We start from the raw sequence: 23716 nt of genomic DNA on the forward strand, positions 1-23716 counted from the left end.
AAATGACCTATATGATAGTTGCCGTTCTATCATGTCCAGAAAACACCAGCTTGAGTGCTTGTTAATATTCTTAATTAAAAAGAAGCTCATTTGAAATTCTATGTTGAAGTCATCTGGGCATGAAAAACATTTTTGATAACTAGATTTTGTATGCTATTTTGTTATGTAGCTTCATTTTTTAAAAGAAAATTGAAAGTTAACTCATTTTGTACCCATTGCACATTATTTCATTTCCTGATGATACCAGTTAATTGTCTTAGTCAAAAAGTATATCACGTTTTTTTTAATTAAAGAATGCACACTTAGGCCAACATATCGAACATACAAGCCCATTAACAGCTGAAGATAGGCACTCCCCCATCACCTTCCAGCTCAATGCTTTCTGACAACAATTGCTATGGCATAGAATTCGATCATATTTGTGGAGACTTTATGGTTCTCATCTAATAAGAAACACAGTGATCAGGGCCGGATTTAGATGAAAAGAGGCCCTAGGCTATTCCACTTATAAGGCCCTTTCACCTCCCATTTTTAAGTTTTTATGTTTGTTTATTAGTCATATGTGTAGAATTTCTCCTTATTTCGGTTCAGTGTTTTAGTGTTCACTGTTTTTAGAATAGTGTAATTTTAATTTTGCTAACAATTTGAATGTAGGCCCCTCTTGACCTTGAGGCCCTAGGCTGAAGCCTAGTTAGCCTATAGGAAAATCCGGCCCTGACAGTGATGGCTGTTAGAACTAGTTGGATAATCGGCAATTAGGGGAGTAATTAACTCCACTCTCTGTAGATGGGAAAGAAAAGCACATGTACAATTGTTGCAATTTCAGTGTCAAACTGAGACATATGCACAAATGCTCTTGATAGAGGATGTAATTAAATCTCCCCTCAGTACCCTTGAGAATAGTGTCTTAACAATAGCAATCTGAGTATCTTCCTATGTTAGGGTACAAATATACATAAAAACATTTGGAGATGCTAAAATGTGGATACATGAGCTGATTAAAGAAGAGGTATGAGATGTGGGGTCTTTGGTACTGTCTAAGTTTGGTTGTTTTCTTTCAGATATTTCATTATCAAACTAAGTAACATCATCAATGCTTTAAGAGAGCATTGCTCTTTATTTATATACAAGTGGCTAAATGTAGAGCAAACCCCACACCCTTCTAGCACTGATGATGTTACCTAGTTGGGCAATGAAATATCTACAAGAATACAACCAAGGTCAGAGAGCACTAAGGACCTGATAGTTGAACCCTGAGTTGCAAATATTCTCTTCTAAAGGTATTAACTGCCAACATGATCATCAACGTCCGATGATGGATATAGCACAATAATAATAATAAGAGGTATGAGATGTTAAGACTATCCCTTAGTACATCAAGATTGAGGATTTTTTGTTTGACCTCATTCCAGGCTTTGTCCAACCACAACACAAGTACAGATTGGAGGGTAAACCCACAATAATCTATATCAGAACAGCTGTCATTTGTTTCTTCCATGGGGAATTTAATCTGTTTATCAATGTACAATAAGATGAACTTGAGACTCATGCTCCTAGTTATGTTTAAGCAAATATTTTAACTGGCACAGACAATTAAGCTAATATTTTAACTGGCACAGCCTCAGAAAAGCCTCCACAGATATTCAGCCAGGCTCTAACTAAAGTGGGACAGGAAATCAGAACAAAGTTCTCAGGAATGCAACCTGGGTAGTTTCTAGAGTAAGAAAATCATTGTGTGCCATGTAGCTTTGAAAAGTTGAACTGCTGCAGGCACATAGTTACAACATGTGTATCTGATTATTGCATTAGACACTTCAATTCATGTACATGAAGAAGACACAAAAGATGTATTCAGAAGATACACTTTTATTTTATTTTTAAAATAAAAAACTTTTTAAATAAAAAAACTATTTTTATGTGGTTTATTTCTACATTTTAGCTTAGTAATGTAGCACTAATGCATGGATGTTTTGTTGCAACCCTATGAGAAACAGAAAGAACAGCAGATTTATTTATTTACCTCTCACTAAGGAGGTACTCTAGGCGGCTTATAACAATAAAAAGGAAGAAATGAAAGGAGTGTAAAAAACAAACCAGGAGTAGTAGTAGAACAATAAAATAATTAGAACGATAAGAATACAATAATATGTAAGAGTGGTTTATGAGCTAGAGGATGAAGGATTCAATGAGAGCATAAAGCACCCAAATACTTTGCATGCTAAAATCTGTCATTGTTTTGTTTATATACTTAGCCCATGCTTAGCAACAGGATCGTGCGTGCGCGCTCGCCTCGCTTGTGCATGCACCTTGCTTCTGCACATGCGCAGATCGCCAATGATGACATCCGGGGCGGTGGGCGGGGCCTCCCGCTGGTTTTACTACCAGTTCTGCTGGCAGCCAATGATCAGCAGAAGTAGCCTGCAGTACTGCCCTTAACCACTGCGCCACCACGACTCATAACTTTAAGTTATGTGGATTTCAATGTCCAGTTTCCTTGGCCAGCATGCTGGCTGGAGAATTCTGGGAGTTAAAATCTGCACATCTTGAATTTTTTCCCCCGTCTGTTCAGTCATGTCTGATTCTCAAAGACTGCCTGGACAAGGCCCTGCAGTTTTCTTGGCAAGGTTTTTCAGAAGAGTTTTGCTTTTGCTTCCATTCTAGGGCTGAGAAAGAGTCACTGACCCAAGGTCAGCCAGCTGGCTTTGTGCCTAAGATAGGACTATAACTCATAGTCTTTCAGTTTTTAGCCTGATGCCTTAACTGCTACACCTAACTGCCTTTCCTACATCTAGTATGGAGATGTGATTAATAGCAATAAGGAGTCTTTAACCTTTGACTTTTGCTGAATTTGTGGAAAGTACAGAATAGTTGACTTACAACAGTTCGTTTACTGACCATTTGCAGTTACAACAGCACTGAAAAAAGTGACGTTTGACCATTTCTCACACTTATGACCGTTGCAGCGTCCCCATGGTCATGTGATATTTATTTAGAGGCTTGACAACTGATTCATATTTATGACTGTTGCAATGTCCCGGGAGTCATGCTACCCCCTTTTGTAACTTTCTGACAGACAAAGTGAATGGGGAAGCCAGATTTATTTAACCACCGTGTTACTAATTTAACAACTCCAGTGATTCACTTAACAAATGTGGCAAGAAAAGTCATAAAATGGAGCAAAACTCACTTAACAAATTTCTCACTTAGCAGCATAAATTCTGGGCTCAGCCGTAGTTGTAAGTCATGGACTACCTCAGAGGTGGGTTTCAGCAGGTTCTGACCAGTTCAGGAGAACCTAAGCAGAATTTTTGAGTAGTTCAGAGAATTGGTAATAAAAATTCTGATTGGCCCCTCTCCCATCTGTTCTCTGCCTCCCAAGTCACAGCTGATCGGGAGGAAATGGGGATTTTACAGTATCTGTCAGCACTTCAAGCTGCATTTACTCTAGTGCTGACATAAGAAGGAGAAGCGAAGGCGTCTGGAAAGGGATGTTTGACTTTTCACCTACTTATTTTCCCTGGAGATAATATCCCCTAGGAGATGAGATGGGAGGGGGGAAATTCCTTTGAGCTGGAGTAGATTAGGGGTAGAATGACTTGGAAGATGGCCAATGAGTGCAGGGGAGTGGGGAACGGAAAGGGAGGGTTTTGGGGCTGGAAGTCAGTGTTGGCTTCGATTGGAGTCGGGTTAGAATGTCGTGCTTAATAAATAGGAGTTTTTCTTCAAAGACTGTGTTTGAAACGCAATTTATTTGAGACAACCTCGAAACTTGACAGTATCCTTCCCCTGGAGTGGGGGGGGGAGAAATGGAGATTTTACAGTATCCTTCCCCTGCCACACCCACCCACCCAGCCACACCCACCCAGCCATGCCATGCCCACAGAACCGGTAGTAAAAAATTATGAAACCCACCATTGGACTACTTGTAGTAGAAATCTTTCTGAAATCTAACATCAGATCAATTTGAATTTCAGGGTGCAATCTCTTTTCAGGTACCTCCTGAGGTCCGGACTACTATTGGCCTTCCGGAAAGCGGTGAAGACATGGCTTTTCCGGCAGGCCTGGTGCCGTTGATCTCGCTGTTGCAATCTTGCGAGATCCGGCCATGAATGGTGTGCATGGGCTTTTAATGTTTTTATAATGTTTTTATAATGTTTTTTAATAATTTTTTTATGTTTATTGTTCGCATTATTTTTGCTGTAAGCCGCCCAGAGTCCCTTGGGAGTTGGGCGGCATAGAAATGCGACAAATTAAATTAAATTAAATTAAAATTTCTCATAGAGCTTCTTTAGAAGGCACGCTAAAGTCAACAGCTGCATCAAAGTTATTAAGTATGTCTCTTCTGAAATGGGTAACTCTTTTTCTCACCACATTTGCACCATACACAGAGTCAAAACTGTGTCAAGCGCATTTCAAATTTCAAATTACACGCCCACCACATGTCAGCTTAGTATACTCAGCGAAGCAAGCTTGTTTGGCTAGTTTTTGGTTTAGTGGGTGAAAAGAACATCAGCACATTAGTTGAGCAAAGTATGGAGAAATTACCCTTAGGTTAAGATGTTGTGGGAACCAATTTGATTGCAAATATCTGCTCTTGTGTGTAAAGATTAGGTTTTGCCTGTACTTCCTACTTTTGTTGCATTTTAATCTAGAGTTTATGAGGTACTAAACAGCAGAACACTAGGTTGTTATATAAGCCCTATTTTAATGTTTTGAATATGAGTTGCTTCTAGTGTGACGGGTTTTAATTATTTCGGTGTTTTTTTTACTGTTTATAACCCTCCAATGGCTATCCAGTGGGTGGCCATGAAAATTGAAGAAATAAATAAAAATACAAACGAAAATCAATAAAGGAGAATATTTGTAACTCAGGTTTGAAATGTAGGGTCTTTGGTGCTTTCTGAGCTTGCTTGTTTTCTTGCAGATGTTTCAGATGGGTAATGAGACATCTGCAAGACAACAAGCAAGCTCAGAGAGCACCAAGGACCCCACAAAAGAAACTATTTTTTAAAACCTGAGTTGGTAAGTGACACCACAGATTTCAAAGTGTGAAATTCTGGGTAGGCCTGGACAAGTACAGGCTTACTTGATTATTTTGATTATGTCCTGCCAACTGACTGTAATTATTTCAGCATTTACTCTGTGCTAACCCTGTGTTAATCTTTAACCTTCTGCTGAATTTGCAGAAAACAATGGAAACGTATCTCAAATCTTATTTCAAGTCTTCCTTACTATTAATCTTCTCATCATTTCTATCACCCATCTCCTCCCATTTATGACTATATGACTGTAACTTTGTTGCTGGAATCCTTACAATTTATATTGACTGTTTCCTTTTTTTATATATATAATTTTTATTGAACAGTTTTGTTTTTTTAAAACAAAAAAGAAACTTTTACAATATTCTTCTTGTCAGATGTAAATGCCTTATTCTCTAATGTGTAAATAATGTATATATGGAACATCAGGGGTTAACTTATTCTTTGGACTTTAATGTATTCATAATTTACCACTCCCATTCCTGGCTCCACCCCTTGTATATATAAGGAGCCATCCTCCCCATTTTCCTTGCTTCTATCTTGAATATTCAGCGAATATAGAATGCCTATTATGATTAAAGAGAAATATATTTAAATCTCTAACTTCTATTATCTTTATTGAGTCTGATCCTGAAAATATTGCAACAAGCTGGTAGCAGAGGATGGTTAATTGACTCAATAAGTAATTAAAAATGTCCAAGAAAGATAGGCCCAACACCAGGGCCTACAGCAAAGAAATAGAAACTGATCAAGAGATGATCAACGAATCCACTAATGCGATTTCGAGAGAATCCGAAGAATACACCACTGAAGAAGAAGAACTGATGAGTGAAAATAACGACCAGGAAGAAATTGAGATAGAAAATAACGAACTCAGGTCAGAGATATTAAAGATACTAAAAAGCCAAAAGAATGATGAAAGCCTCATCGCGGACCTCCAGGAGATGCTGAGGAACAGCGGAGCAGCGAGAGAGAAAAACGTCATTAAAGAAAAACCCAAAGATCAAAAAACTGTGAGTGAAATGACTACTGAGAAAATAGTTGTAAAAAAGAAAAGATGTGACCTCGCGCGAAATTTTGAATGGCAGCCATCTTGGTTTCAACGAACTTCAAAAGAGAGTGAAGCAGAGCCAATCAAAACGCTCAGTTCAAAATTTCTGGCGCGAAAAACGCTATTAGACGAAGAAAGTGAAAAAGAAGTCTCAAACTCTTCAGATGAGCCAAAATCAGAAAGTGAAGACGATTTAACAAAGTCTCAAGTAAAGTCAGCAATGAAAACGCTTTTTGCTGCTTTTGGGCCAAGATTGAAAATTTCCAAGACATCAACGAAGAAGCAAGAAATCAAACCGACAACTCAAGACCTGCACGCTCCCATCCTGACTTCGAAAACGACGACACCCGAGCCCAGAGAGCCATGCCGATTCCGTCCTACACCGCAGACAGAATCGAGTGCCAGCGCACACAAGAGAAAGAGAAGAACCGTCGCCATCACCAAAGCCCCAAAAACCGAGCCAGAGACCGACTCATCTGAAGAGGAGCGGATCGAGAGAGCTGAAATGGAGAGAACCTTCCACAACGGCGCCAAAGAAGAAATGAGCAACGCGCATGTGCAAAACTACGTAGACGGCCCCGAAAGACTTGAACTGGCCAGAGAACCGCGCAGACTCGTTACAAGCATCCCAATGCCGTTCTGTAATTTCCTGCACTTGAGAGACCACGGACTGCCTCAGGTTGTAAGTAATGGACAAAATAATGTGGGGAACTTACCCAGTGACTTCCCAAAACTTAGAGTTGATGGCATTAATTTACAAGAGTGGTACCAACAGCTTCAGGTTATTTTCATGAAAGAAAATTTACTATTCTTTATAACTAGTCCTCCAAGAAGACCTTGGACTTTAAAAATAGATTGTTTACATCATAGAGCATTTTTCATAATAATTTCTAGCGTGTCTCCTGCAATGTATCATAGCATCAAACCAAACCTAACTGTATCAGAAATAATTCAATGCATGTTTAATCTATTTCACAGCGATAGCGTAGCCACAACCACAAGAATGTCTAAGGATTTCTTTTCTTCTAGAGTGAAACCAGGGGTTTCTATAAGTGAGCATTTGATAAATCTAAACAAAATAAGAGCTGAGCTGCAATTGAGGGGGGAAGTGATTTCAGATCAAACAATGAAAAGTGTTATTATCAATTCACTTGATCCATCATGGGATAGCTTTATGTCACACTTAGATACCATTAATTTGGGATATTTATCAATAGAAAGTCTATCTAACAAATTGATAGCAGAAGACAATTCAAGAAAAAATCGTTCCAGTAACCAAACAGAACACAAATCTTTTAGGAAAGTAGTCTTTCAAGATAAATATAATGAGGCCTTTAGATGCCACAATTGTGGATCCAGGGAACACAGTAGAAGAGACTGTCCCAAAGTCCCAAGGGAGAGACATAGGCCAGAATATAGGAGCAAATACAATTACAGACAATCTTCCACAGATAGACACAAATATAGAAGTCCACCAAATTACAGAGAAAGTAGAGGGGGTAGAGAAAATTCAAAAGAGAGAAAATCTGGGTCACTAAATGGGCTAAATAAACAAGACAGCACCAGAACACAACAAGATGAGAACAATAATTGGCTTATTGATTCTGGTGCAACAAATCACACCACTAACAACAAAAGTATATTATCTTCATTTACAGAAGATAAGTTTGTGATAAAGGTAGCTAATCAAGAAAAGGTTCAAGTATTAGGCAGAGGAAATGTGACCTTGCCTGGTTTAGGGAAAATAGAGGGGGTATTATTAATCCCAGAAATACCTCACAACATACTGAGTGCTATAAAACTAAGCAGAGAATCTGACATCAATATAGTTTTCTCAAAGGGGAAAGCAACTATAGAAAAGAACAAAACAAATGTAGGTACTGTGATGATAAAAGGGGGTCTACCCTATCTGATAACCAAAGAAAGATGGTTACATAACATTGATTCAAATATGGAAGATTGTATTGAAGCAGATGATGAAAATGTCAGTAACAGTGACAATGATGAATGTAAAATAACTCATGATAACAAAAATACACACAATGAGAAGAAACCAAAAATAGGTAAACCAATTCATGATGAGTGTGCTCACATCTTACATAGGAAGTTAGGACATGCAAGCTTTCCCGTAGTACAAAAAATGACTGAACACGCAGAAGGTGTCAAAATAAAAAATTGTGAAAATTATTTGGAATGCTCAGTATGTAAATCCACCAAACTAAAAACCAGTCCCAGACCAAAAAAATCTAACAGATCAACTAACAATATTTTTGATTTGGTACATATGGACTTAGTTGGTCCATTAACTCCATCAATTACCTATAGAAAACGTTACTTCCTAACAATAGTGGATGATTACAGTCGCTATGGTTTTGTTTACACATTAAAGCACAAGGATGAAACCTTTCAGAAATTTAAGGAATTCTACAAACGCATAGAAACACAGCATAATATCAGAATAAAACAAATTATGACAGATAGGGGATGTGAATTCATGTCTAAAGAATTCTCCCAATGGTTAAAGGATAGAGGGATGCTACATTTCACGTCCAATCCATTTTCTGCATTTCAAAATGGGATTGCAGAGAGAAAGAATTCCACACTACAAACCATGATTAGATGCACATTAGAGGATGCTGGTTTAGGCAAACAACTTTGGTCAGAAGCCTTACATTATTCAAATTACACTCAAAATAGAACATGGTCCAGTATTGTGAATAAGACACCATATGAGGTGATGTACAATAGAAAACCCAAATTAGCACACATGCACATATTTGGAGTTACTGCAGACGTACACATACCTAAACAATTGAGGAGAAAGGGAGAAAACGTATCCAGGAGATTAAGATTCATGGGATACGAAACTGGAACCAAAGGGTACAGATTCATTGATAATAATAACAAATTTATAGTATCCAGAACAGCTGTGTTCCATGAGCAGGCCAATTGGTCTAAATTGCACCTTAATGAAATATTTCCTAATAAAAGCAAAGATAATATATCTTGCGAGGAAGGAACAACAGAAAATCAAAATATTAACAAAAGTAAGAACAAAACCAAAACTTGGACAAATAGTCAGCATAAAATAAAGACAGACACATTAACAAAAAAGGAAGCCAGATATTTGCATGACAACCATAGCAAACCTGAAAGAAATATTAGAAACAATAGAAACCAAATACCAAATAAATACAAAGATTACATAATGCATATGGATGGAGAACAAATAACACCTAATACATATGAGGAAGTATTGAAACTTCCCCGTGAAGAAAGAGAAAAATGGGAACTAGCTATGGAAAAAGAGATGGAAAGTTTACAAGGATTAAATGTATTCACACCTGCGATCGCACCTAAGGATAAAACAATTATAGGTACCAGGTGGATTTATAAAATTAAGAATTTGGAAGGAGGTAATACCTTATACAAGGCCAGACTAGTTGCACAAGGTTATGCACAAAAATATCCAGAAGACTATACTGACACTTATTCACCAACAGTGAGAACAGAGAGTGTCAAAACAGCTCTTGTAGTAGCATCTGCACTCAATCTGGACGTGTTTCAATATGACATACAGACTGCATACTTACACGCAAAATTAGATAAGGAAATATATGTAAGAGCACCACACAGTCAATACACTAATAAGAACGAAATTTGGTTATTAAATAAGAGTCTGTACGGATTGAAGCAATCTGGCAAAAGATGGTACGATTGTTTGGTAAAAGTACTTAAGACCATGGATTTCAACGCCACCACTGCTGATAACTGTTTCTTTGTAAAAAAGAGTAATGATCATATTGAATTTGTATTAATTTATGTGGATGATATTTTATATATTGGAAAGCATAAAGAGAGCAGGGAAATCTTTGTAAATAAGTTAAACGAACATTTCTCATTGAAATCACTAGGTAGAGTGAATAAATACCTTGGTGTACAAATTAACAAAACAAAAAGGGGATTCAAACTTACTCAGAAAGATAAAATCATTGAACTCCTAAACAAATGTAACTTAAATAATGCCAAAACATGTGACACACCTATGCAAACTGATTTTCTTAGAAACACTGATGAATCTTCCCCTGAGTTTAAAGACAACACATTTTACAGATCAGTTATAGGTTCACTCCTTTATATATCTAATTGGACTAGGCCAGATATTGCATTACCTCTCAATTTATTGTCAAGATATGTTAGCAAACCAACCTTGTATCATTGGGAAGCTGTCAAAAGAATTTTAAGATATCTGAAAAGTACGTTAGATTTTTGTTTAATATTGGAACCAAATAATGACAAAGAACCAAAAATTACTTGTTATGCTGATGCAGATTGGGCTGGTAATACATCATGCAGAAAGAGTACCTCTGGTTATGTTTTTCTATTGAACGATTGTCCAGTTTACTGGTATACTGGTAAACAAGAACTGGTAGCCACTTCTACCACAGAAGCGGAATATGTTTGCTTGTCTAAAGCTGCAAATAACCTTGTATGGTTCAATGATTTGATCACAGATGTTTGGAAGAAACCTACTTTACCATTTATTATGCATGAAGACAATAAAGCGGCCATTGAAATATCTAGATCCGATGCAATTGGACAAAGGTCCAGGCATATTGATATAAAATTTAAGCACGTGAGACAACTATCTCAAGACGGATTCATCAAAGCAATACATTGTGATACTTCTGAACAATTAGCTGATATATTAACAAAACCCTTACCTTCTAAACAACACAAATATTTAACTTCTAAATTATATGTATTATATTGTCCTGAATCTGAATGTAACTGGTGTTGTATAACGAACCGGCATTTAGAGGGGGATTTGTCAGATGTAAATGCCTTATTCTCTAATGTGTAAATAATGTATATATGGAACATCAGGGGTTAACTTATTCTTTGGACTTTAATGTATTCATAATTTACCACTCCCATTCCTGGCTCCACCCCTTGTATATATAAGGAGCCATCCTCCCCATTTTCCTTGCTTCTATCTTGAATATTCAGCGAATATAGAATGCCTATTATGATTAAAGAGAAATATATTTAAATCTCTAACTTCTATTATCTTTATTGAGTCTGATCCTGAAAATATTGCAACACTTCTTTTCAACAATTTCGCATCGGTAAACATTTCCTACATATCAATTTTTTCTCCCTTATTTCAATTTATCCTTTATACATATAATTCTAATATTTATTTATTTATATATATACCAGGGGTGGGTTCTACTTACCTTTACTACCGGTTTGCAACGGGACCGCGCACACGTGCGATTCTGTGCATGTGCAGAAACTTCCTGATGATGTCCAGGTCAATGGGCGGAGCCTCCCGCTGGTTTTACTACCAGTTCTTGCGAACCAGTCTGAACTGGGGGCAACTCACCACTGATATATACATAGATAATAGTGTACACAATTTCGTACCTACGATCTACATCTTTTTTGTTTCCTCTTGTTTGTTACTGCATTTCCGCTCCTATATCTTCCTCATTTACTCTTGCCTTTTATCCCTTTCCTCTAACCATTCATACCATTTCTCCCATACGATATAGTATTCTGTTTTCTCTTTTTCTTGTATTTCCTTTGTAAGTTTGTCCATTTCTGCACACTCCAAAACTTTTCTAATCAAATTATCTCCATTGGTATGTTGTTATTTTTCCAATTTTGTGCATATATTATTCTTGCTGCTGTTATAATATGAATAATTAAATATTGTAATTTTTTTTTCGTAAGTCCATGTGAGTATTCCTAATAAAAATATTTCTGGCTTCATCTCTATATGCTGTTTGGTTATCTCTTATAATTGTATTCTAATTTTACTCCAATATTGTTTTGCTTTGGGGCACATCCACCACATGTGGTAATATGTTCCCTGGTGTTCTTTACATTTCCAGAATGTTGATGGAGTGTTGGGGAACATTTTAGCCAGCCTTGCTGGTGGAAAATGCCCCCTCTAGAATATTTTGTACATATTTTCTTTATAGGATACAGACATTGTCAGTTTGTAATTTTTATTCCATAATTTGTCCTATTTATCCAATGTAATGTTATATCTGAAATTTTTAGCTGAAATTATCATATTTTCTTTAACTACCTCCTCCTCCATTTTGTATCTTAATAAATAATTATATTTTTAAAATTAATTTGTCCTCTGTGCCTTGAAGAATTTTATCTAATTCGTGTGTCTCTTTTTGAAATCCATATTGTGTTAAATCTGTCCTATATCTATCTTGTATCTGCATGTATGGCCACCAATCAATGTCTGTACCCTGTTCTTTTAATTCTTGTCTTGTTTTCAATTCACCTTGACTGTTTAGTAAATCTTTGTATCTTTTAATTTTATCAATATCCAATACATTCGGATAAATGTATCCATTCTGGAATTTTATTGTAATTATTCTTTTTTATCCCTTGCCATGTTTGTAATAGTGCATCTCTGATTAAGTGTCTCTGAAAGTAGCTCTGTTGTCTATTTTTTCCATCCCATAAAAAGGCATGCCACCCTATCTGTAAATTATGTCCCTCTAATGTTAAAATTCTTTTATTCCTTAATTCCATCCAGTCTTTGATCCAAAAAGAGTTGTAGTATGTTTCCCAGTATATTGACTGTTTCCTAATATGATTTGATTGCTTATTTGTTCCCTATGACTATCATTAAGTGTTGTACCTTATGATTCTTGACAAATGTGTCTTTTCTTTTATGTACACTGAGAGCGTATGTACCAAGACAAATTCCTTGTGTGTCCAATCACACTTGGCCAATAAAGAATTCTATTCTATTTAAGGATTTAAGATAGATTTTAATTTCAGTGTTGCAGCCTGATAGTTCGTCAAATGTCTGCTTGGTCTGGGTGCTTAATACTGCACAATGAACTCCAGGATCCTGAAGATTATGAACATCTTCAGATATCATGTTAGGGCAGGGGCTTCATCAATATTCATTTTGTAGCTCTCAAGGCATTTCCACTATTTTTTCCCTCTAGTTTTTTTTGGGGGGGAGGGGGAATAATGGATGGCTTCATGGCTTCATGTGTGTGTTTAACCACCCCAACTTAAAACAAAAAGCTTGCAATGCACCCTCACTCGTGTAGGGAAGGATAAGAGGTAGAGTGATTTATATGTATTTGAATAATTGTTTTTGACTCTTTAAAATCAATCCGAAGAAAATGGACTAATCTGGTCCACCCCAAAATCATTGTTGCACCATTGGAAAGCAGCTCCGGGAGACTAAAACATTTTGAAAAATAAAATTGGAGTCCTTGGCTACCAGTAAGTGGTCCACCCCACACACTTGAGGAGTGCAATAAGTCAATCTCTTAACAAGATTTTGATTTCAAATTCCAACTAGTGCTAGCCAAAAAATGACAGCTGCTTCGAGTATGAATGACATGCATAGCTTTAGCCAAGCCCAGTCCTGTTTAAAGAGCTAGATAGGGAAAGGGTGTCAGGGGTCTAGTTAACAGGACACTTGTCATCTTAGCATGTCATCTGCACATGGCAATAATGCAGTGGGTTATATTTCTAGCTGGCAGTCAATTAATCTTCTTGAAAATTAGGAAAGTTGCCTGCTTACATGATCTCTGGGTAGCTCTCTTGGGAGTGGAATCTCTACGGAGCAGAACTAAAGACCAATATGAGGTATATGACTTATTGCAGCACATTGGAGAGATGGCACCAGATATGGAAGAAGTTCTCTGCAGGTACAAAATCTCTAAAGGTGAGTTTGCATTTCACGTCAGACTAAAATGGGATCGACTTATTTGTGATATTGCATGTTGGGCAAATTATTTAGTAATCCACAAATTAAAAGTTTGTGCAAGTGTAATTTATGAATATGAAGACATAATGTTATATAAAACGAAATCCAGGTGGAGCAAGTAATACAAAGTTTGAGGCTGTCTCCTCTACATCTCCAGTGTAGCATTTTCCACTGTCCTGTCCATCTTCCCTCCAATCAATACATGAAGCAAACTGACACCCACCATGAAGATGTGGCATGACCACGAACGCGAAGCCAAACAACAGCAACGCAGCTCACCAGCTCAAATCCCCCTGCAACTATAGGAGCCTGGTGGTGCAGTGGACTAAACTACTGTTAAAGTAATATTTATCTGCCAGCTGCCTGCAATTACTGCGAGTTCAATTCTCACCAGGCTCAAGGTTGACTCAGCCTTCCATCCTTCCGAGGTAGGTAAAATGAGGACCCGGTTTGTGGGGGCAATAAGCTGACTTTGTATAAGAAAGAACACCGCTTAGGGAGGGCCAAAAGCCCTACTAAGCAGGTATATACAAAAGTATGAAGGCTATTGCTTAAAAACATTGTGGAACATAACAATGGAACTGGTGATCCCAATTGTGGTCACTGCACGAGGACTACTTGTATACACACACATCTGTAGCTTTACAATCAGTCCCCAAAGGTCCCCAAGTTTTTATTAGCTTTTGGTAGGCTATGGCAATAAGGGCTGTGATCTGAGCATCCTTGGGGTGGAGCTGCTCCATAAAAAGGGAACTGCCACATAGAATATTTCCCTTTAGCCCCCCTCGCAGCACACCTTTGGCAGGTGGGGACTCTAAGAGGTGATCTGCCATCTAGGCAGTGATTATTTCGGATGATAGTATTAGATATCCAGGGCCTGAGCCATATAAAGCTATGCAGGTAAAAATCCACATGTTGAAGTACATTCAGAAACAGACTGGCAACAGGTACAGCTCCTGCTGTAGTGATGTAACATGGCAGTACAAGTAGTCCTCAATTTATGACAATTCATTTAGTGATGATTCAAAGATGCACTCGCACCGAAAAAAGTGACTTTGGGTAGTCCTCAACTTACAACAGTTAATTTAGTGACCGTGCAAAGTTACAGCAGCACTTTGTGCACATTGAAAAAAGTGACTTATGATCGTTTTTCACACTTACAATCTTTGCAACATCCCCATGGTCGTGATCAAAATCCAGATGTTTGGCAACTGGTTCATATTTTTGATTGCTGTGTCCTAGGATCAGATGATCCATCTTTTGCGATCTTCTGACAAGCCAAGACAATCGGAAACCCTGATTCACTTAACAACCGGGCTACTAATTTAACGACTGCCGCGATTCACTTAACAACTGTGACAAGAAAGGTCGTAAAATGGAGCAAAACTCGCTTAACAAATGTCTCATTTAACAACAGAAATGTTGGGCTGAATCATAAGTGGAGGACAACCTGTAAGGACCAGTTTTCACAGTTATAACCGTTGTAGCAACCCTCTTGGTCAAGTGATCCAACTTTGAGTGCCTGGCGAACTGTATTTATGACAGCCGTGCTGTCCCAGGGTCATGTGATCTCCATCTGTAACCTTCCCAGCCAGCTTTTGAGAAGCAAAGTCAATGAGGGAAGCAGATCCGCTTGACCACCACACGATTCAATTAACGACTGTGGAAAAAAGGTCATAAAATGGGGGCAGAATTCTCTTTAACAACTGCCTTTCTTAGCAACAGAAACGTTGGCTCAAATGTGGTCGTAAGTCGAGGACGACCTGGTCGTTAGAACTTGAGAAGCTCCGACGCGCTTAGAGCCCAGAGGAGTTTCCCCCCCCACCAAAAAAAAATCCTTTGAAGGAGTGGATCCAAGGAAACGGCGCCTATCGCGGCTGCCTCTCCACTTCCCCGAAGCGTCTAAAGGACTTGCGCAAACAACTCCCCCAACCCCCACTCCGGCAGCATTTCCGCGATGGTCCACCTTCATATTACAGATCGCTTTTTTTTTTTTTTTTTGCAACGACCCAGCCGCGCGCTCTCCTTGCCACGCGGGGGGGGTCCGGGGGGGGAGGGAGAGCCGTTACCGCCCCCCGGGAGCCGCCAAAGAAAAAAGATGAAAGGCTCGAAGCTCGTCGGGGGCGGGTCCAGCTATGCAGATGAGAGGGCTCGCGCTTTGACGGCTCAGAACGCCGCCAGGAGCCGGTTGCAAGTCGCTTTCAGTCGAGGTGGAGCCCGTCCGACGACGACGACGGTTAACAGGCGGTTTCGGAGCGCGCGGGAAGCGAGCCCTCCCCTCAAGGATCGTTCAGGTCGCCACTCAGAACGCTTCTCGCTTTCCACACGGTATTGTGACACGGACAATTCCCTCGCGGGGAATATGGCGAGTGTCAGAAATGGAATCAGAGGGTCTCGTTGTGGCGGCGGCGACGAAGTAAGTCGCCTCGGGGGAAGGAAAAGGGTCGGTTGAGTTTGGCGGGATATTTTTTTTGGTGGGGGGGGGGGGGAGAGAAGCGGCAACTGGGCGTCGCGTGCTCAGGCGCGTGAAGCGCTTCTCCAGCCCAGAGTGATACCTGCACGGGGAGTGAGGTGTGTGTGTGTGTGTGTGTTAAATGCTCAGATTTCCCTATCGGGAGTAGCTCAGGCTCGTCTTCCCGGTCCCCAGTGGGTCTTCGCGCCGAAGGGCTCCTGCCTGATGTGGGGCCAGATGTGGATGGAGGGGCCAGGCCTGGAGTGCTTTCCACCTTTCGGGACGCCTTGGTGACGAAGCAAGTGCCTGGCTTCCTGGTATCCAACAGGTGTTGCTGGCTTTCCAGGAAGACAGGAAGGTGGTGATGGTGGTACTTGGTCGTGTTTAAACCAATTTGATAGGCTTCTGCTGTCAGGTGGCATTTGAGAACTTAGTATTTTAACAGCACACCTAACCCACACCTGTGCTGGGTTAAACACCCCCCCCCCCCGCTTCGTATACACAGTATGTACAGGTAATCCTCGATTTAAAATGGTTCGCTTTGTGACCGAAGTTGCAAGGACACTGAAAAAAGCAATTTATGACCGTTTTTCACACCTATGGCATTTGCAACATCCCCATGGTTACTTGATCAAAATTCAGATGCTTGGCTACTGGTTCATATTTCTGAGATTGCTGTAGGATCCTAGGATCAAATGATCCACCTTTTGAGATCTTCTGACAAGCAAAGTCAATCGGGAACCCAGATTCTTAACTTAACAACTGGGCTACTAATTTAACAACTGCAGTGATTCACTTAACAATGGTGACAAGGAAGGTCACATAAAATGGGGCCAAACTCCCTTAACAAATGAGCTCGCTTAACAACAGAAATGTTGGGCTCAAATCATTGTGGTCATAAGTAGAGGGCTACCTGTACTTGTATGAAAAAGATAGTTGTGCTGAATTTCAAGTTATAGAGATAACCTATAAGCACGCATATTCTTTGCTCATATACAGTATTTTATGCAAAGCAGTTCACTTTCTTCCTATCCTGGCCCTGTTCAATCTGTTCAGCAAACATAATAGTATTGAAACCAAGGGGAAAAAAAAGAATCCTTGCTTACAAGTAAGCTCTAACATCGGTTGTATATATTGAAAGCAGGTTGCTGTTATTCATAGTGCGAAATATCTGGAAAACTGGAGCTGTAATATTTGATGTGAAGTGGTACATTCCAAAATAAATCAAACACAATATCTCTACTTGCAAAATGCTAGTTCAATTAGCACTTTCTGTGCTTATAAAGGTGGTCCTCGATTTAGAGCCACAACTAAGCCCAAAATTTCCATTGCTAAATAAGATAAATGAATTTTATCCCATTTTATGACCTCCTTGCCAGAGTTGTTAAGTGAATACTGCAATTATGTTAGTAACACAGTTATTAAGTGAATTTGGCTTCCCCATTGATTTTGCTTGTCAGAAGCTCACAAAAGGCAATCACATGACCCCAGGACACTGCAGCCGTCATAAATACATGCCAGTTGGTAAGCATCCAAATGTGGATCATGTGACAATGTGGATGTTGCAAAGGTCGTAAGTCACTTTTTTTTAGTGCTGTTATAATTTTGAACAATCACTAAATGAATGGTTGTAAGTCAAGAACTACCTGTATTATTTTATACTGGAGTCGTATTGTTTGAAAATTACCTGTAATGCCCTTTTTTAGAAGGCCATAATGTATTTATTTCCTCATAGAAACAGGATTGGAACATTCACCATCCTATAGAGAAGGATATATACTCTTGAAGTATATGTGTCAACCCAGTTATATATCCTGTAATAATGATTTATTGATACATATATCCATGATCTACAGAAATAAATCTTCTGATATACATATACATATACATATACATATACATATACATATACATATACATAATGATCTACTATAGCATAGGTGTTCAACCTTTTGGCTTGCTTTGGGATGCATTGAGTGAAGAGGAATTGTCTTGAGCTGCATATAAAATATATAATATAGTTAATGTATATAAATCACATAATATCAAACGTTTACAATCTTGTGGGGCTGCATTACTAGCAGTCCAGGGCCACATGTGGCCTGTGAGCTGCAGGTTCGACATGCCTGACCTACAACAAGAAAATAACAGGAAATGGAATAGTTCTTTTAGATGTTTTGTAAAACAGTCCAGATGTTTTGTTCATTTTGAGGGGTATTGGGTTAAACACATTATCAGTGGTATCCCAAACAGCCCTTACTCTTTGACTAGAGTTCAAGGGTGACTTTGTTTCAAAGGCTGATGGCCATTTTATGAAAATGTTCAGGGTTCACTTTTATTATTACCCATTTTTTGAAGATAGGTATAATTTTGACTGGTTTTGACAATAACTGTACATAGAAAAAATATTCTTAGTGGAAGTGTATTGTATTAGAAAAAGATAATAGTGTTGATACATCATTTGAGAATTTAAAGAGAGTCAAACAGGACTGTTATTTTTAAATGTATTGTTTTTGCCAGAAAATGTAACTTATTCTGTACCATATTCTCCCAGAAACAACATAAACTTCATTTCATCTGGTGTTATCTGTGGACAAATTTATGAGGCTATAGCTTTGTGTAGAAGCTTTTTCCAACTTGCCTGAGTCTTAATTATACTTTTGTATCTCTCTGTGGGAACCAGTTTGGTGTAATGATTAAGGTGTTGGCCTAGAAATCAGGAGATTGCGAGTTCTAATTCCGCCTTAAGTATGAAAGCCGACTGGGTGACTTTGGATTAATCACTCTCAGCCCAACCTACCTGACAGGGTTGTTGTTGTTGTTGTTGGGAAAACAAGAGGAAGAAGGACTATTACCCTGTTTCCCCCAAAATAAGACATCCTCTGGTAATAAGCCCCAATCGGGCATTTGAGCGCATGGCAATAAAGCCAAGCGCTTATTTCAGGGTTCAAAAAATATAAGACAGGGTCTTATTTTTGGGGAAACACGGTATGTATCGCTAAATGTCTATGGAGATTCTCAGTCATTCAGATCATGGTTGTCCCAAAGGTGCTTTTCAACAGGCAACTGAAGTTTCTAGTTTTTCTTTGAAGACATTTCGCTTCTCATCCAAGAAGCTTCTTGGATGAGAAGCGAAAGAAGAAGAAGCTTCTTGGGTGAGAAGTGAAACATCTTCAAAGAAAAAACAAAGTCCAGTTGCCTCTTGAAAAAGCATCTTTGGGATGACATTATGTATGTTCATCACCTTGAGTTACTTATAAAATAACAAAGGTGTGATAAAAATCTAATAAATACAGCTAGGATAACTAATAATGAAACTTGAATCTGTCTTAACTTAGTTTCTGGTGGGATGTAGTGAGGGTGTTCTAAAGCACATCTTAAGCAGGAGAAATAAATTCTAAAAAAAAATTTCTGAAAGAACTGGTGAAGGGAGATTTTAAGTTAACATTTTCAGCTATGAGTTAACTGACGTACTATAATTCCAAAGTTTTTGCCTCATGTTTTCCTGTCTTTTTGGAATCCTTCTATTCAAGGCTTTAGGTAATCATATTTTCCTATTTCATATGAGCTGATATTAACTGTGGTTAACCCATATATTAACATTTTTTCAAAAATCCAACTGGTGTTGGAACTCATTCCAAACCTGTCAGTCATGACTTATTTTGCTTGATCCAAATCAAGAAATGTTGTATTAGAAAGTTTTATATACTTTGACTGACAGAAACTGCTGGATAAACAGTCAGAAGAATTATTTCAGATTATGGCCTTATTCTGAAATAGATCCATGCATAAATCATGTATAGGTTATATCTCCTTAGTATCTAGTTTAATTTCTGGTTCAAAGTTAAACTCTATATTCTAACATAAAAAGAAGACCAATAGTGGGCTAGATATACTAACTTAAGGGGTCCTTCTAGCAGCTACTAGAATTACTACAAATATACTGAACTGCATGGATCTGTGCTTCTTTGCAAGATTAGTTTGTCTTTTTGTAAATGGGAGTTTTGTGAATGGCTACATCCATCATAATTAGCCAGTATTTGAATCTACTGATCTATCCTTTCAAAATCTAAATGTGTACAAACCTCCTAAAAGTTGTCTATCTTTGTTTTAAACGTTTAGAGCATGTCTTTGATCTATGAATGCTGCCTTAATAAATAGTTTTGTGACACATATTTTGAATAGTACTTGAGTAGAGAAATCATGTTTCCATCCTGAAAAACCGAATTACTAATGTAAGAATTGAGGACTCAATTCTTCAAGCAGGCATTGAGATTATCATAAATTAAACAGCACTATCATTTGGAAAGTTTGGTCTAGTGGTTAAGGTACCAGGCTACAAAGCAGAAGATCATAAATTCATGTCTTGCCTCAGCCATGAAAGCCAGCTAGATGACTTTGGGCCAGGCCAGTTGCTCTCAGCCCAAATAGGAGGAAGGTGTGTTGAATATGTTTGCTGCCTTGAGTTATTTGTAACTCAAAACAGCAAACATAAATACAAATAAAAAATACATACACAGAACAGATTATGAGAAAAAAGATGTGTTTTGTGTTGGATATAATTTTAAACAGGGAGTGCTAATCCCCAAACCCCAAAGCTCACTTTTGCAAAATATTCATTTTAGCACAAACTCTCTCACAGAGATAATATAACTGAAGTTGCACAACTCATTGAGCACTGCAGTGGTATTGGGTTGCTTAGCATTTATTTTTCAGGTTCATTTAAGGGTATCATGTAATCTTTTATTTTCCACTGTAAGGATACTATTGTTCATGACCTTCTATAACTTAATATGCAACTGGAATCTAACTGAAAGAAAAGTAATTCAGGAATAGTTATCTGATCAGGAAAAAACATGATCTGAAAATCATTAACCCTGCCTTTCTCATCTTCAGACAGTCTGTAATTGTGTTGCAGTATAGACATATAGTTAAATGTATCCACTATATAAATAAATATCTTTGCATGGACATAGGACTGAAGTATATAAAGTGTTCCTGTAATGGAAATGTTCTTATCGTTCAGACAGATTTCAAAACTGCATTTGGTCTAAAATGCTCTTTTGGGGGGGGATGGGACTGGGACTATAACATTTCCCCAAGACTGTCTGTTTTTTCCATCAGGCTATTCCCACATCTCCACAAAAGTAACAAGTTTGATGAGTAGTGGCATCTGACAACATATTATTTCCCCAAGTTCCCTGGGAAACTGCAGTTCTCAATGCTTACTGTGAAGTTTTCTGCATCTGGCTAGATTTTACCATCTTGATTGATCTTGACTCATCTGGCAGATAATGGTCATGATACCTAAGTAAACATAAAGCTGCTTGTTTTGATTTTGTAGAGAATAATATAAACTTACAGTACACAGTTTCTTTTTTTAATACAATTGTGTTGCTGATACTATTTTCTGAACTAATCCTATTGCAGAAACATTTGAAATTAACTAATACAGGAGTGTCAAACTCACGGTGTCACATTGTCATCATGTGACGTATCACAATTTATTTCCCCTTTTCTAAACTGAGGATAGGTGTAGCCAGTGCGTGATGCATCTGGCCTGCAGGCCACAAGTTTGACACCCCTGAACTAATGTATCATTCCCTGCAGAAGTTTTAGATTGTTACCAGTAGAAGGTTTTATACAAGGGTAGGACTTCGGGAAAATATGAAGTAAAATATTAATAAGGATTAATTTATCAAAGTTTGAAGTTTTGTGATTTCTGAATGACTGTGGGTTACTTACAATTAAAATAGACCAAACATAAAAATAACAACCAACCTGATGAGTGAAGTAGGACGGTTAAGCAACCAGTCCTTACTATACACTGAAACAAAAAACACACACATGTTCATTTTATTGCTGTTATTTAATCTAATAAAAATATATACATAAAAATAGACATGTGAATTTTACTGAATTTTACATACTATTTAAAGTCCAGAATTCTCAAGAGGCTCATCTTTTCTGTAGGTTGCCCTTTAGTGGCTAATTTAATTTTGTCATCATAAATGATGTGATGCAATACATTTTTAACTTTTAGGTATCAAATATAAATCAAAACTGAAAAGCTTTGAAGTTGGCATTTGTTATAAAATAATGTTTTTGTGCTTGACTGCGTAATTCTCTCTAAAAGCATGTTTTTTTTATTTTAAGAATGGATGAGATAGTTATCAAAAACTTTTACAAATACCAATGGCCATTGCTATGAGCTGACAACAAATCAACATGCCGCAATGGTTTTTGATGGAAAGTATACATTTTTAGCCATAACATTGCTGCTTTGTCATGATCTGCCAATTTTTTTTAAATACTAGAATTCATCATCCATTAGAACATATAGGCTACATTTTCATCATATGATAAATCAAAAAATGCAGCAGTTCATTCGCTGCTATTTTATTCTCTTCCCCTTCCACCAGTTGCATGCTGCTTTCTGTAACTGTTTAATTTTTACCAAAAACTTTAGATTGACTGCCATTACTAATTACAGGTTCCATAAACCCCTAAAGCACATGTGATAGAGAGTAAAGTGGCATGCCTGCTGATTAATTGATCTTTCTGTTTTGTGTGTTAGATTTTTCACTTGTATTAAGTAGTGTATTCAAACAATTGATTGTATTATCAAATAATATATGTCAATTTTACTTTGAATTTGTACTGGAAAAGGTATGTTAGAGACATAAAATCACCCACTTGGATAATAAATGGCAACAAAGAAGCATTGAAATAATTTATTGAATTTATTGAATTTATTAAGGCAGCCCAGCTCAAAGAAATCTCTGGATGGCATGCAATAAGTACATTACAGGTAGTAATGTACCTCAACTTATAACAGTTCATTTAATAAATGTTTGAAGTTACAATGGCACTGAAAAAAGTGTTTTTCATACTTATTACCATTGCAGGATTTCCATGGTCATGTGATCAAAATTCAGACATTTGGCAAATTACTCATATTTATGATAGTTGCAGTATTCTGGGGACATGTGATCCCCTTTTGGGACCTTCTGACAAGCAAAATCAATGGGAAAGCCAGATTCATTTATTAGCTGAATTACTAATTTAACAAGTGCAGTGATTCACTTAACAACTCTGGCAAGAAAGGTTGTAAAATGAGCAAAGCTTACTTAATAAATGTCTCACTTAGCAACAGAAATTTTGGGCTCAATTGTGACAGTAAATTGAGGACTGCCTGTACTTATGATAAAAACAGTGGGAAGATATTATACTACATTGAGAACCTGTTGCCACATAGGCTCTCCAAATGCCTAAACTAGCACAGTTTTTATATATATGTATGCAGTACAATGTTTCAACATTCGCAGTAGAGCATCTTGGGGAAAGGTACACAGTGGCTCATCCTTACACAGGTTTCTTCATAAAAGAACTGATTCTTATAAAACCTA

General features: G+C 37.8%; 2 protein-coding genes across 2 annotated transcripts in view; one reads left to right on the top strand and one right to left on the bottom strand.

Moving 5' to 3' along the window:
* The window catches only part of SNAPC3 (small nuclear RNA activating complex polypeptide 3), a 39194-nt gene extending 24090 nt beyond the window's left edge, over positions 1-15104 (bottom strand). Inside the window, exon 1 of the mRNA XM_070935547.1 lies at positions 15017-15104. Coding sequence (XP_070791648.1) covers positions 15017-15075 — 59 coding nt within the window. The 5' untranslated portion in view covers positions 15076-15104. The remainder of the gene's footprint in view (positions 1-15016) is intronic.
* A 1040-nt stretch (positions 15105-16144) lies between these two features.
* The window catches only part of TTC39B (tetratricopeptide repeat domain 39B), a 75422-nt gene continuing 67850 nt past the window's right edge, over positions 16145-23716 (top strand). The window contains exon 1 of the mRNA XM_070935549.1: positions 16145-16271. Coding sequence (XP_070791650.1) covers positions 16218-16271 — 54 coding nt within the window. The 5' untranslated portion in view covers positions 16145-16217. The remainder of the gene's footprint in view (positions 16272-23716) is intronic.

The sequence above is a fragment of the Pituophis catenifer genome, unplaced genomic scaffold (genome assembly GCF_029215685.1).
Source record: "Pituophis catenifer annectens isolate HBS135680 unplaced genomic scaffold, rPitCat1.0.hap2 SCAF_2, whole genome shotgun sequence".
Classification (NCBI taxonomy): Eukaryota; Metazoa; Chordata; class Lepidosauria; order Squamata; family Colubridae; genus Pituophis; species Pituophis catenifer.